At 42.3% G+C, this 16891-nt stretch overlaps 1 protein-coding gene across 1 annotated transcript in view; it reads right to left on the bottom strand.

Moving 5' to 3' along the window:
• LOC126248791 (actin-like protein 6A) overlaps positions 1–16891 on the bottom strand; it is a 93419-nt gene that overhangs the window by 8379 nt on the left and 68149 nt on the right. The window contains exon 3 of the mRNA XM_049950175.1: positions 16173–16352. Within this exon, the coding sequence (XP_049806132.1) occupies positions 16173–16352 (180 nt within the window). The remainder of the gene's footprint in view (positions 1–16172; positions 16353–16891) is intronic.

Below are 16891 nucleotides of genomic sequence, written 5' to 3'. Positions count from 1 at the left end.
AATGTGCAGTAAAGCACTGTGGGCAAGATGCAAGTGGGCCGCGCGACTGGCGACGAGGGGCGACCAAAGGCACCGATGCAATAGAGACGTTGGACAACGATGAGTCCCGACAGTGCTGGCATCTTGTTCGGGCCACACCAACTTCGCAAGGGTGGAACCCGCTGTGACACCGCGATCGCCGCCACCTGTGGTTGTGCCATAAGGTGCTTATTAGCCGCTTGAGCAATTTCACAGGAGTGGGCAATGCGGAGAATCTCTTCCAAGGAGGGGTTGTCGAGTTTCAACGCCGCATTACAGATCTCAGGATCGGGAGCCAGCTGAACCACCACATCCCGGATCAGGGAGTCCGCATACAAAGCCTTACACTGCTGATTGGTGCACGTAAAATCACATCGATGGCTGAGACCCTGCAAGCCCGTGACTCAGGAACGATACGATTGACCAGGCTGTTTATGGTACTGGTGGAACTCCAGCCGAGAGGTGACCACATGGTAGCATTGGGAATAATAGTTTGTCAGCAAAAGGCAGATCTCCTGGAAAGAGAGAGCCACAGGATCGGACAATGGTGCCAACTTGCGGAGAAGAAAGAACGTGTCTAGAGAGTCCCAAGACAAAAACAACGACTGCTGTAAGCAGTCGCCTGTGACTTGAAAAGCTGTGAAATGTTGTTTCAGCCGATGTAAGTAGGTTTCCCAGTCCTCGTTAGCATCATTAAAGGGTGGAAACGACGGCGGATGCGGGAAAGCATTGGACACCAGAGGACTCGGCAGCTGTTGTGGTAATGCGTCCCGGGCATCGACTTTGTCTGTTAGCAACTGCAGCGACTTTTGTAAGATGTCTAACTGGAACTGATGCTGCTGCATGAGCTGCTGCTGTTGCTCCAGCAGACAAACCAACTTCACCTCCATACCAACAATGACCACCGTTTACCTCATCGCCAAAATGTTGTAACGGCGACCGGAACGGTCGCGGGGGTTGAAGTGACGCAAAACGTGGCGCGACCCGCGGAGTGGCCCGTGAACAACACAATGGGAGAGGATGGACACGACCAATGAAGGACCTTACGACAACAACAAGAATGAAACAACAGAGTCAAGAAAACCTAACTAGACAACCACGTCCACTCGTAAACAAAACACGAAAGTATATACACTGTGTAAGGTGAGGCGATATGTCCTGAGACGTACGCAAGGTTAGACTGACAGGTTGAGCCAGAGGCAGGCGCTTAAGTACGCTATCGGGGACGCTGCTATTGGCCGCTGCAACCACGTGTTCCACTGTGGCACCCTCACTCTAAATGCGGGCCAGGAGGCGCGCGCCGCCACAGCTTACGGTGTGATTGTGCAGAGACCTCTAGGGGTCTTCGACAGCCATGACGTCTGGCAGGGATTCAAATTCAGCGGCGCGCGGTACCAGAGACGCATAACCCTGTACTTTAACAGTGAGGCGATGGCATGGAAGGGGATGCCGCACCGAACTAACAGAGGATCATGACATGCCTCCTTGGCTGCTACATCCACTCTTTCATTCCCCGCAATACCCATGTGCCCTGGTACCCAGCACAAAGACACCACCTTCCCCACCCTTTGTAATTGAAGGATGGTATCCTGCTGGGTAAAAGCAATGGAGAGTGTGAAGGGCACTCAGGGAATCAGATCAGACATGGAATTTAACACTCAAAATATGTCTCACGTGCTCCAGTGCCCACAATATCGTGTATAATTCCACATCATAGACAGTAGAGTCCTGAGGCAATCGAATCCTGAGGACTTGATTGGGGAAAACAACAGAGCAACCAACGGAGTCCCCTCAGCTTAGACCCATCCATAAGTACAGCTAGCTACAGAGTTGTGGTGCTTATTTAAAATATCAGATAATTGTGTATTAAAACATATGCAGGAGTGCAACCTCCCCCACACTGCACTCTGGGCCTCTGCAGTAACCAGGGTAGCAACTGGTTAAAACCCCAGATTAGATTAGATTAGATTAATACTAGTTCCATGGATCATGAATACGATATTTCGTAATGATGTGGAACGAGTCGAATTTTCCAATACAAGACATAATTAGGTTAATTTAACAACATACTTAAGTTAATATAACAACTTTATTTTTTTGTGTGTTTTTGTTTTTCTTTATTTTTTTAATATTTTTGTTTTGTTTTGTTTTTTTCTTAATTTATATCTAAAAATTCCTCTATGGAGTAGAAGGAGTTGTCATTCAGAAATTCTTTTAATTTCTTCTTAAATACTTGTTGGTTATCTGTCAGACTTTTGATACTATTTGGTAAGTGACCAAAGACTTTAGTGCCAGTATAATTCACCCCTTTCTGTGCCAAAGTTAGATTTAATCTTGAATAGTGAAGATCATCCTTTCTCCTAGTATTGTAGTTATGCACACTGCTATTACTTTTGAATTGATTTCAGCCTGTACGTGCCCCGCACCATGGGACTCCAGCACACACTTCACACAGATTCCAAATGGCCTCAATGTCTTTGGATGAGCGATAAAGAGGCATTCCAAAGCTGGATGAGACCCTGTATGATATACTGAGGAATTGGGAGTAGCAAAGAACCTGACACACCATGAGAAGCCACTGAATGGCACATGGCAGTTCACCAGCCTCAACACACAGACTGGGTATGGGGCTGGTCCCCTCATGGCATACAGCGTCAGTGATCTTCTGGTATGCAGGTGTTGCTGACCCACACCCAGCTGCATTTGCACAAAAGGCCTATAAAACATGAGCAGATGCACCCTTTCCATTCCCCAAGACCTGTGGCTAAGAAGCTTCAAAATGTTCAGTGCCTTCTGGGACTTTAGATTCAGGTCCTTTAGGTGTGGTAACCAAGACCATTTGGAGTAAAAAAATGAGGTCCAAAATACCGCACAACGTCTTTAAAAGGGAGAATGATATTCCACATAAACAATTCAAGTAACTTAAAAATACAATAAAAATGATTAAAATTAACGCACACAGGCGCGCGCGCGCCCACACACACACACACACACACACACACACACACACACACACATTCTCCTCTACACAAAATGTAAAACCAGCCCAGTCCTCCGGCCTCTTTTGTGCAAGGGTCAGGGATTTTCACCTGCCTCGAGATGACTGGATGTTTGTGTTGTCCTCATAATTTCATCATCATTCATGCAAGTGGCAAGATTGGATTGAGCAAAGGTTAGGAATTTGTACGGGCACTGATAACCACGCCGTTGAGCACCCCCCAAACCAAACATCATCATCATCTTTAGTGCAAGCTGCAACTGATGAGTTGCTGTTGCTATACTGGAGGAAACAGAAAACTGCAAAATTGTCCACAAATGAGGAGAATTGTATGGGACTCCTTACCATAGACATGATACTGTTTATGACTATAGCAAAGAGGGCAACACTTAAAACACTGCCCTGAGGAATACTATTCTCCCGCTTGAAACTATTTGACAGCATGTCAACAACACACTACCGAGAAAGGTAAGAAGGACCAAATGAAGATGGGGAGATGGCCATGGAAGCCCCAGTGGTGGACATGCCCTAGAGTAAAGTATCATGAAGTAGTGGCATACATCTTACTCATATCAAAGAGTATACCTACACAATGCTGTTTCCGTAGGAAAGCCTGCTGGATAGCTGCCTCTAGCAGGGTCAGGTTGTTGACAATGAATCACCATCTCCTGAAGCACACTGAGGCCGACTGAGGAGCTGTCTGGTCTCTAACGTCCAGACCAGACTTGGTTAACCGTTCATTCCAAGTTCTTTCCTACACAGCTCGTTAAGGTGATGCTTCAGTAACTACTGGGACATATTTGGTCCTTTCTTGGCTTGGGGAGACGTATGGAAATTGCCGTCCACCACGAGCTGGGACAGTGATCTGTCTGCTATATTGAATTAAAACATCCTAAAAGGACTTCTTTTGACGCTGGTTTCAAGTTCCAGAGAATGCTGCATCAGATTTGGTCATGACCGGGCACAGAATCTTGAGTGTTGGACAGTGTCAAATCCAGCTCCCACATGGAGACTGGGCAGTTGTAGGATTCTGCAGTGTAGGACCTGAGGCCCAACTCAGCCCTTTCAATGGTGGCATGGTAACAACGGAATGCTTGATCCTAGCTAGCAGTGGTTGTTGCGAAATTCTCTGCCATTGTCTATGTGATGTCTCCTGGTGTTGTTTGTCGACAAAACCAATTCAACAACACTGCTATAAGTGACCAACTGCCTTCACTGGAAATCCTCCTGATAGCTTCCCATACTGTTGTAGGGCAAGTATAATTGTTGATGGAGTCTGGAACGCTTGCTATGACCTTTTCTTGCTCTTGTTGATGATGCGCTGAGCCTTAGCCCTCACCAATGGAAACACTGTGATGTTTTCTGCCATTGGGTGGCACTTAATCTGTTGTAGAGCCTCACGGCTGAGCCAGATTACTGAGTAGCACTCTAACAGTCCACTAAGGGGCAAGTTATCTCCTAAGATAAGCTGAGAACTTTGGAATGGAGAAACCAGCAGCATGGTGGATTACTCATTTGATGTGGTCCACTCACTCCTGGATGCTGTCATAGCATTCAAACACAGCCAACTGGCTGAACAGCATCCAGCTGGCTCTGCTGATCATTCATTGTGGCAGCATCCTTTCAGTGAGAGCTCCATCCAGTAGGTGAATGCAGAGTGGTTAAATGGTCATTGGAATGAAGGTCATCAGTGACTTCCCACTAAATGGAGTCCTCAAGGGCTTGAGAGAAGCAAGAGAGGTTGATGGCTGAGAATGACCTAGTACTAGCATAAGAATGGGTGGGAGAGCCTGTGCTGAGGATGCACAGCTCATGAGACATCACGAGGCTCTCTAAAACCCGACCCTGAGGGGAAGTGGAGGTTGAGCCCCACAATACATTTTGGGCATTGAAGTCTCCCACAGGAGAAATTGTCGGGGGAGTTGTTCTATAAGATCTGTGAGAGTCTCACAGTCTATCACATGTTGCACAGGTAAATACAATTGAGAAAATAGTAATCCTTTGGCACAAACAAATTTAAACTGCAGCTCAGTAGCCGGGGGAGTGCAGAGGACTGGTACATGTTATTGACAAACACAAAGACCCCTCCCTTGGCCCTTTCCCCAATCAGGTCATCCACGCGATAGCATATAGCCACATAGTACAGGGGCACCATCCACTTTAAAATGTGTTTCCTTCAAACACAAACGGCTTTCCTGCGCTAGGAGTTTCATTTCCTCCACATGTGTCCTGAAACCATTAATGTTCCACTGCACTTTTGGAGCCATCTATCATGGGGTAACGCCTGCCCGGCTAGCCGTGCTGTCTAACACGCTGCTTCCTGAGCAGGAAGGCATTCTGGTCCCCGGCATGAATCTGCCTGGCAGATTAGTGTCAAGGTCCAGTGTGTCAGCCAGCCTGTGGATGGCTTTTCAGGCGGTTTTCCATCTACCTCAGCAAACGCAGGCTGGTTCCCCTTATTCCACCTCAGTTACACTGTGTTGGAGATTGCTGCGCAAACAGTTTCCTCCATGTATGCGTACACCATAATTATTCAACCATGCACACATATGGGGTCACACTTGTCTGGTACGAGACGTTCCTGGGGGGTCCAATGGGGGCCGCACCGCACAATAACCCTGGGCTCGGTGTGGGGCGGCGGTGGAGTGGGTGGACTGCTCTGGCCTGTTGTGGGTTTGTGTACCACTGAGGGCTACAGCAAAACAAAGCCTCTTCATCGTTTCTAGGTCCATGGTTAATACATACATACATACATACATACATACATACATACATGCATACATACATGGGGGTAACACTTTCACCTTGACTTTATGCTGGGGAGGGGAGTCTGTTATGGCTGGAGGCTCAATTGTATGGTGAGAAGATTGACACAGTCCGAAGAGAGACATCAGAAAGGCTGATGTCGACATCGTCGGACTGTTTACTTCCTGTCTCCATCAGTGGAAGTGGTGGTGGTGGTGGTAGTGGCAGTGCTGGACAGTGGACCAAACTGAACCTTAAGAGGGGCAGAAGAGCTCCTCAATATCGGCAACCACAGCCTTTTCTGATGTTCTGGGGGAGGTATGGGCTTTGAAATAACTGGAGCAGCACAAGTGCATTGACAAATGCAGGTAATAGTGCTAACACTAGCAACCTCCATTAGTGTAACAATTTCAAATTTCTGAACAGGCTTTATAAGAGCTGAATGTGAGGGGCAGTATGGATTTTTACATGTTTTTGACCTCACCAAATGGGAGATGCTTCATAGTTTTAAGCTTGTGTATCTTCTGCTCAAGATTTATGCTATAGTCCCTACGCCACACAGTGCGAGCCGCAGAGCATTTCACACACTTGAAAGAAGATGAATAAGTAACTCCTTTGTGGGCAACCTTACCACATTTGCCCTAAGTGGCCTCCCCTAACAACCGAGAGCTGTATTCCCAAAGTACTGGCATTTAGAACAGTGCATTGGGTTGAGGACATAAGGTCATGCGCTTAGGTGAAGGAAACCTGCCTTGACATGCTCAGGAGGTTTTGTGTTATGGAACTCCATGATAAAGAAGATAGATTTCACATCAACTCCATCCACTCTCTTCATGATGTTTTGCACATTGACTACACCTTCTTGACCCCACTCATCTTTCAATTCCTACTAGGGAATCTCCACCAGCTCACTGCACATCACAACACTTTTGCTGTAATTGAAGGTGGTGTGTAGCTCAGTTTTGATGGCATATTCTCCATGCAATGAGCTTTCTGGAGGGTCTTAACTTCTTGGGAACTAGAAGTTTCTACCAACAGTGTCCCATTACGCAATCACTTAATTGATTTTGAAGTGCCAGCAATGCCCTCTAAGCCTTTTTGAATACAGAAAAGCAAAACTGTCTGGAAAGTGCCCTCTTTCTGTTTCACAACTAAAAACACATTCTGATTACCAGCATGCATTCTGTTACTAGAGACAGAGCTTTTGGAATTAATTCCTGAGTCAGGAGGACTGACTACACAAGCCCTCTAGTTTGGTTGGGTGTTGGTACCTACCATTCGCCCTCCCTTTCTACTCTGATGAGAAGAGAGAAGTTTGAAGGTTCCATCTCAGCCCCACGAACAGCTAGAGAAATAAATGTCCACCTAGAAAGAGCCCCACATGCCTAGGTAAGCCTTATGCAGCAGGTTCCCCAGATGTTGCCTGCTAATGACTGTTCCATCTCCACAGCAATGTATTTCATTGGTGCACAGGACTATTTTTTTTTTTTTTTTTTTTTTTTATAAATGTTTTTATGATCCTTATGATCCAGGCAGTCAAGCCAAGATCCCCGTTCCCTGTGAAACACAATGTTCCACCACCACACCATGTAGTGGTCACTAAAGCATGCCCAGAGTTTACAGTGACAGAGGACTGGTGGCACTTACCAATCCCCAGCTCAGGAAGCCCAAGGCCACAAAGCCTATACCCAGCAAATGAGTGCTGAGTTTCTCATGGCCTCACTTTGTACCAGACTGGCAATCATCCTCAAGCTTTTCAGTTAAAAATGAGGAGAATGGGAAAGCCTTTTTTTCCAGAAACTCCAGATCTTACCCATGAAATAACAATATTTAAATCAGATTAAAACTGTGTGCTGGACCGAGACTCGAACTCGGGACCTTTGCCTTTCGCAGGCAAGTGCTCTATCATCTGAGCTACCCAAGCTTGGGTAGCTCAGATGATAGAGCACTTGCCCGCGAAAGGCAAATGTCCCGAGTTCAAGTCTCGGTCCGGCACACAGTTTTAATCTGCCAGGAAGTTTCATATCAGTGCACACTCCGCTGCAGAGTGAACATCTCATTCTGGAATATTTAAATCATTGTCTAGATAATATGGAGTGTAAACTTTCTCTTTATAAGTTGATCGAGAGTGTAGTAATGTAAATTTGTGAGTTGGGTCATCTCCTTCACCTCTGTTAAGACGTATTTCCTATGAGAAAATTGTTCCCAGCTCCATGAATTCTTAAGACGTTCACAGTATCTGACAAAAGCAGCTGGACTGGTCATTTTTGCACTATACTCATCGCTTCTAATGAGGAAGGACTCAATCTGTTTCACCAATTTTTTTATTAAATGTTACAGCTAGTGCTTCAGAACATTACTATTGGTTTTCCTGATGGCTCTCTGATTTAGTAAGTATTTTACTGTTCCCCTGTCATATCTGTAAGAACCTACATGTAAACACAAATTCAAAGATAACTATTACTTTATAAGCTAAGAAGAATCAACATGTCAAAATTAGTGTTATCTGTAAGTGGGATAAAATGGTATGATATTTTATTTAACTACAGCATATTAAATATTTCTCCTGAGTTCACAGTTATGTAAAAAGATTCAGGAATGTTATGGCCGGAGGAGGAAGATAAAGGTGCTTGATGCTTATTATAATCAAATCTTTGCAAACATGATCAACAGTCTTATTGCTTTATGCGCTACGTCTAAAGAAGAGTTGTTTATGCAAGTGTTTTATCTAACATAGTACTAAAAAAGAAAAGTCAATAGTTGTGGAACTTAAACAGGAAAATGTATTCAGAGAACTCTAATGCATATAGTAGATGGCTGAGTGTTAACAGAAAGCATAGCAAGTCTTGGAAAGCCCACCTTGATGATTTGAAGGTTTAAAAACAATTTTTATAGCAAAATATACTGCTTCAGATTATAGTATAATAAAATACAACTCTAGTTAACAGATCAGAAAATAAATCTGAGCTGTAGTAAAATCAAATAAACTGTTACTGAGACCAAACATACAGGATACAAAATTCCCGGAATCTGAACAAAATGTGGAAAAGTGGTTCGATTTAAAGGTTAAAAATGAAAATGAAAAAGGAAACAAGAACTGCAACAAAATTAGGGATAATGAAGAGTTCCTACTGTTTACATGAACCTTGAAGAACTTACTTATAAACAAATTATCAATTATATTCAACAATGCAATTTTCATTGAATACTGCAATATCATTGCATGTTAAATACACTGAAGAGCCAAAGACACTGGTAAACCTGCTTAATATCATGTACGGCCATGCGAGCATGCAGAAGTTCCACAACAGGATGTGGCATGGACTTTACTAATGTCTGAAGTACTGCTGGAGGGAATTGACACCATGAATCCTTCATGGCTGTCCATAAATCCATAAGAGTACAAGGGGTGGAGATCTCTTCTGAACAGCTCATTGCAAAGCATCCCAGATGCACTCAATAATGTTCATGTGTGGGGAGTTTAATGGCCAGGGGAAGTGTTTAAACTAAGAAGAGTGTTTCTGGAACCAGTCTGTAGCAATTCTGGATGGGTGGGGTGTCGCATTGTCCTGCTGTAATTGCCCAAGTCCACTGGAATGCCCAATAGACATGAATGGATGCAGGTGATCAGACAGGATGCTTAAATACGTGTCACCTGTCAGAGTCGTATCTATACATATCAGGGTCCCATATCACTCCAACTGCTCATATCCCACACCTTTATACCCAGAGCCTCCACCAGCTTGAACAGTCCCCTGTTGACATGCAGGGTTCATGCATTCTTGAGATTTGTCTCCATACCCGTACACGTCCATCTGCTCAATATAATTTGAAACGAGACTCATCCGACCAGGCAACGTGTTTCCAGTCATCACCAGTCCAAAGTTAGTGTTGATGGGCTCAGGCGAGCCTTAAAGCTTTGTGTTGTGTAGTCATCAAGGGTACATGAGCGAACCTTCAGCTCCAAAAGCCCATATTGATGATGTTTCATTGAATGGTTTGCATGCTGACGCTTGTTGATGGCCCAGCATTGAAATCTGCAGCAATTTGCGGAAGGGTTGCACTTCTGTCACGTTGAACAATTCTCTTCAGTAGTTGTTGGTCCCGTTCTTGCAAGATCTTTTTCCGGCCACAGCGATGTCGGAGATTTGATGTATTACCGGATTCCTGATATTCACAGTGCACTCATGAAATGGTCATACAGGAAAATTCCCCACTTCAATCACCCTACCTCGAAGATGCTATGTCGAGAGTCAGATATAACACCATGTTTAAACTCACTTAAATCTTGATAACCTGCCATTGTAGCAGCAGTAACCAACTGAACAACTGCACCAGACACTTGTTGTCTTATATAGGTTTCGCCGACCGCAGCGCTGTATTCTGCCTGTTTACATATCTATGTATATGCGTATACTAGTTTCTTTGGTGCTTCAGTGTACATTCTATATTTTGGAGAGAGATAGAAAGTATAATAATAAAAAAAAGTGTCTAACCCTTTTTCATTCAGCAAATTTGAGTGATTAATGCTAAAAATGTCGTGTTGTGTACTGTCATGCAGTGTTCTATTTGAATTGCCATACATTTAAAAATATGAAAAAATACCTCTTGCCCACAAAAGTATGTAGTTTATTATGGTATACCCAGATTGTAATACTTCTTCACTTTATATTGTTTATAACTGCAGAAATAAGATGTATTTTTTAAAAATAATATAAATGTGATTTTGTTTCCTTGTAATTTACACTACACTTGATTTAAAGACAGCTCATTAATGTCCATACAATGTGTACAAATTTCTGAGTAAAATGATAAAAGAAAAATGAAATTTTCAAATATTATTTACAGAGATAATAATTATAATAACTGTCCAGTACATTGCAGTCTGTCCGATGTATGCAGCTCTGTATCAGCTAACACTTGTGTTTTGGAGCAGAATACATTCTACCAAACCATGAAAATGCATTAGATGGCTTTGTGCTTCCATGTGAAAACAATGTAGATCTTTTGTTGAGTCTCATATTCAGTGGGCATGCTATAAAACCTCTTACCTCAGTTATTTTGACATTCTTCCATTTTTTATATGGGCTGTACAAAGTAGCGGCATGTTTAGATATAAATTGCTTAGCTCTGTGATTTGTTTTTATGAGAATTAGCTGAAGTAATGATGCAGCGAAAAATAAATTAAAATTTTCAGCTGCAGAATGTCTCATGGGTGTCATATTTTTTGGACCAGGCACCTCATAAAACGGATAAGGTAGCAAATGAAGTGTTTCAGGTGCAATCACTTCACTTCAGAGCATTGTGTATTTTCCAGCCTGTCTTCATTTTCAATCAAATTACCAGCAAGACCATCACAGTCAGTTTCTGAACCATTGCTATTTTCATTAAAATCCAATAATTCATAAATTTTATAGTTGGACATATTTTACAAAAATAAATCGCAAAAGCAAATGAAATAAACAAACTGAAAACATTAACTTAAGGAAAAATAGCACATAAACCATATTAAATAACAATACTGCACAAAAACATCAATGCTGGATGATAACAAAATGTAATGAATATTACGAAGCATGATAACAACAAAAAATGACAAGTGCAGTAGCAGAGTTATTGATCATCATTACTTCACTGCAATGACACTCAAAAGTTAATAACTATCAATGTATGTGTAAATCAAAACACTGAGCATGGATACTGAGAAGACCTAGGGGGTAGCGATAGATCATTACCTTCGCATTCGAAGGGTTAGTATATGTGGGTACCGCAACAAATGCTTCCTACAATATGAGCATTTGTTGACATGGTTCAATGACATTTCCATTCACTGTAATCCTGCTTCTACTTCACAACACTGGAGGCAATAATAGCATCATCCCCAGCATGGAACAATGAAAGCTGCTATTATAATATTGTACAGCCATCATTGCCTTTTAATGTGATACTATTTGTATCTATTCTGCACTATAAAATTTGACATATACAATACATAATGAACAAAATATTCACACTGCATGAATGTAAACTTTCTTAGTATATGCAATTGATGAAAAGCTGTCAGCTTTCTAGTCAGGTGGCAGTTTTGAGATCCATGAATGTGGATTACAAATCTCTACATGGAACACTTTGAGAAGCTGGCACTTTAAACTGCATGCTAAAACCCAAGCACTTCACACACTCGTGGTGTGGATGCATGATAAATGTGCACTGACTGAGTTTCTGGATCACTTAAACAGCCACACAGAACAGTACCTACACGTAATGAGCTGCCACTGTTTGGCACACAGGCATGCAGTGCTAATCACTCTGGTCCATAGGCTGCATGTGATCTGATAAAGGAAGCCTCCAAGCCTAGCTACAATATCCAAAGAAATTGTTTCATCGAAATGGGTACAGCAAACTGTAACATTAGAAGGGCATTGAAGGAACTAAAAGACACAGCAAACCAGGAAGGAGACAAGAGGCTCACATTTTTTCCACTATATGAGGCCACTTTCAGCCAAGACTGTGATGCTGCTTTGAAAATCTACATGAAAACCGTCTTCTGACTACAAATGAAGATGAAAGATATTCTTGGTTCTGCAAAGAAAACTGGAGGTACCTAGGATACCATCCAATGTGGCCACAAACACATCGAACAAATACAGGCTATGTACCTGAAAATGCTACAGGGAACACATTACATGTAAGCATAAAGGAATCAGCAGCGTCAGAGCACAGCCTACATGAAGAACATAATTTTTATTTTGGAAACACCAAGTTTTTGTGCCAAGCTAACAGCTATTGGGAAAATATAATGAAGGAATATTTATAAATTAGGATCCACATGAATTCTGGCAGTAGGGATGAAGATGTCAACTAAGTTACGTGAGGATCCCACATTAGTAGCTACACAGTGAGGGCATATCCAGCAGTGGACAGCATACAAAGCAAATAAAGAGAGTCAACACAGGGATTTGAATGCAACCTCCAGCCTAATGCAATCTCCAGCCTATCTCCACCCTAATGCTCTGCCCCCTCCTTACCAACTGACTCCACAAGACCATGATGCCCACAGCTCGGTGGAGGGGTGGCTATCTTCCATGTGTGTATACAGGTGCATCCACAATATCTCAGCATTCCATCAGAAGATGATGAGTATGACAGTTGTTGAAATGTCACCGTATCTCAAAGCTGCTGCCTATTGCACTATCATGACCATAACACACATTCTGTAGTGTCATTCTGTAATTTGTCTTCCCTCAAAGTCAGGTGTAAACCACTCAAGCTGATATAACCACAAAGTCTTTCCACCATGGATTTCTAGTAAACTAGTATCCATACATTTCGGTATATTTCAAACTTTTTACAATATATAGCATAGTTTTCATCACAAAAACAACTAACTGACACAGGACATGAATACACAGATGTAGATATGTGAAGATGCTCCCTGTGGACAGAAATTATACCAATGGCAATTGTTACAAGTTGGCTCTAGCACCAATGTTCTCAGTCTGATGAGAAATATATAGCATACTGCTCTGTAGTCATTCAGTATGAAGACCTTACACCAATGCATTGCCGAGTGTGGATCACATATCTCTCTTAAAGTTATTATGTTGATAACAACTCCTCCTCTTGAACCTACTGTACTACATATAAATAATCCCTTATATGACATGGGCTGTTGGTTATGGATACAGACCAGACCACCAGTGCTCGAACAAACCTCATAAATTCTTAATACACTATATGCAAGCATTAATGTGAAACTTAGCCTGTTATGGATTATTAGCCCATGATGATTGTGCAGTTGAATATGGTTGTTATTTAATCAACACACTGAATTACATTTGGATTTTATATGGCATTCCAGATCTATATATGAACAATAAACCACTGTCTGTCAGATGCATACCTATAGCTTCAACACATAGATCAACTGGTAAGCAGTTGCACATATGATAGGCCTAGGAGTGAGCTGAGATCTGACAACATGGATGAGCAATTGATTGCTTAACTCATGGGAATGCCCTCTGGATTTAAAAAAAAAACAGCAGTGATGTCACAACCCAAATGTGGTAAGGACACCTGAGAATTTAAGTATGCTGTGTGCAGACACTGTTACTGTTGCCATAAAAATCTACAATTAACAAATGGTATGTATTCATAATTCTTGTTAATTCTGTGGTGGTGAACTATCAGAAATATTTCCTGAGTCTAGATAAACATACATCACACTATGGTGTGGTAAGATCATTAAAGGAGCAACTTTTGGAAGCATGTAAGAATAAGGAAGGTGAAGGACGATATGGATAAATGAACTGTGATTTTAAGGATACAATTGACCTGCATCAGCAAAAAACAGGTCACAATAATGTACAGGGGGTGGACAAAAATATTGGAACACCAAAATCACAACATATTATCATGCCTGATATGCTGTAGGAAAACTGTTGGCATCCAGATCAGCTTCCAGTCATCTCAAAATTGATAAATACAGGACCTCAATGGTTTTTAAGGGAATCTTATACCATTATTCTTACAAACTAGTGGCAGATTCAGGTAATGATGATGGACATGAATGGTGATCACACACATTTCTCTCCAAAGCAGACCACTAAGGTTCAATAATATTGAGATATAGTGACTGTGGTGGCCAAGGGAGCTGTGACAATTCATCTTCTGTTCACAAACTCAGTCCTGGATAATGTGAGCTGTGTGAACAGGGGCCCTGTCATCTTGGAACACAGAATCACTACAGAGGAACAAACATTGCATCATGGGATGGACTTAATCAGCCAAAATGGTCACATAATCCTTGGCAGTAATTATAACCTTGTAGAGTAAACATCAGGCCCATGGAATACCACAATATGGCTGTTCAAATAATCACCGAACCACCATCATGTTTCACTTCTGGCAAAACTCACACAGAAGTTGGAAACAGTGTGAAACAAGACTCATCCACCCAAACTAATTTCTTCCATTGTTCCGTATTCCAGGTTTTGTAGCTTAGGCACCACATTTTCCTGTTATAAGCATTTGCATAAGTGATCTCTGGTTGTGCCAATGACCTTGTCACAGTGGTAACACCGGTTCTTGTCAGATCACCGAAGTGCTATTGGGCTGGGCTAGCACTTGCACGGGTGACTGTCCAGTCTACAGAGTGCTGTTGGCAAGGGGGTGCACTCAGCCCTTGTGAGGCAAACTGAGGAGTTGCTCAACTGAGAAGTAGCAGCTCCAGTCTCAAACTGACATATGGCCATGAGAGTGGTGTGCTGACCAATGCCCCTCCACATCTGCATCCAGTGACGCCTTTGGGCTGAGGATGACATAGCAGCTGGTCAGTACCGTTGGGCCTTCATGGCCTCTTCAGCCAGAGTTTAGTTTAGTTTAGTTTAAATTATGATGAAATGAATACCCCTAGCTGCATACAGGCGTTGATATAAGTTAATGGGGACAGTTGAAAATGTATGCCCCGACCAGGACTCGAACCCGGGATCTCCTGCTTACATGGCAGATCCTCTATCCATCTGAGCCACCGAGGACACAGAGGATAGTGCGACTGCAGGGACTTATCTCTGGCACGCCCCCCTGTGAGACCCACATTCCCAACTTATTGTCTCGCAGTATATTCATAGTGCCCCTGCCCATTATACTCATTACTTGCGGATTTTTTGCCGATTACTGTAAAAAATTATATAAGTTAAGGCTCACCGGCCATTTGAACATCTTCTTCTGTAAGGATGCACAAGCAGTGCTCGAAGCAGGAGATCCCGGGTTCGTGTCCCGGTCAGAGCACACATTTTCAACTGTCCCCGTTGACTTATATTCTAACGAACTGCATGGACATGTCCGAAAGAACAGGGTTGTGTAATTCCAGCTCGCCCTGCAGTATCCATCTTATGGAACTCCCTTCATGTTGCTTTAGTGCTGACAGGGTTCACAAATTCGACATTCATTTCTGCAGTGACTTTTGCAGCTGCTGTCCCCTTATTTTTCATCACAATCACTTCAGCTACCTTGGTTACGCAAGTACCCACCATACAAGCACCACCAATTTGCCCATGCTTAAATTCACTTAGCTCTGACATAATGTACTCACAACTACAAAGAACACTGTTTTGACCACGACTGACATTTGCAACATAGTGAGGGTATTGCACAGGTGTCATTTGAGGTCAAATCCAACAGTGCCATCTGCAGGCTTGGCTTACATCTGCATTTATGTTCAAGCATGCATTTCTCATGCTGCTTCCATATTTCTGGCAACCCCTGTATGTACATTATTGAGTGGCAACAATGGTAAATGAGCTCGAGGAAAGGACAGATACTGAGGAGAAAGCAAATACTTTCACAAGGCTGAAAGTAATAAGCGGCTTGTGTTTGATACTGTCCTGGCATTGTGGATTTCAGTACCTACCTTTAGCAAAGAATTACCACCTGCAATGACTACATTACTATACAATGCTGCTCTTACATCTGCCTCGCATCTTGACACACTTTTTTTAACAACGTAGCCAATTCCCAATGATGGACTTAGTTGGAACATTTCTGGATTAAATAATGCTTCTGGGATTTGCATACGTTCTTCATGAAAATCCTGAAATAAAAAAAATGTATAGAAAGCATTAAAAACACACACTAGCATATATTTACCTAAAAATTTAAAATGCAAGTATACATTTAAAAACTTCACAAACTTCAGTATCTTACCCTTTTTCAAGTGCAAAAACAAGTAATATGAATGACAAACAGTGCAACTTAAAAACGATTTTGGGTTTCACCTGATGAATGGTGGAGGATGCTACATCACAATTTCTAACAACAGTGGAATAACAACAATAATAATGATTATGATAATAATAAAATTATAATACCACCACTATAAACTGCAGCAGCTTTTTGGACATACTAATTTTAATCATACACAGTCGACGTTAGAAACCCGGTTTTCATGCTGCTGTTGCAGTTGACAATATTTGATTACATGTGGGAATAACAACCTCTTCCTCTTCAACACAAGTTCAGTGTCTCAACCACTGTAGCACTTCACTTGGCCAAATAAGAGCACATCAAAGATAATCAATCCCACACTCCCATCAACACCACAGACAGGATATTACAATAAAAATAATTGTC

Source organism: Schistocerca nitens, chromosome 3 (assembly GCF_023898315.1).
Source record: "Schistocerca nitens isolate TAMUIC-IGC-003100 chromosome 3, iqSchNite1.1, whole genome shotgun sequence".
NCBI lineage: Eukaryota > Metazoa > Arthropoda > Insecta > Orthoptera > Acrididae > Schistocerca > Schistocerca nitens.
This window is presented reverse-complemented; position numbering and strand designations above follow the sequence as displayed.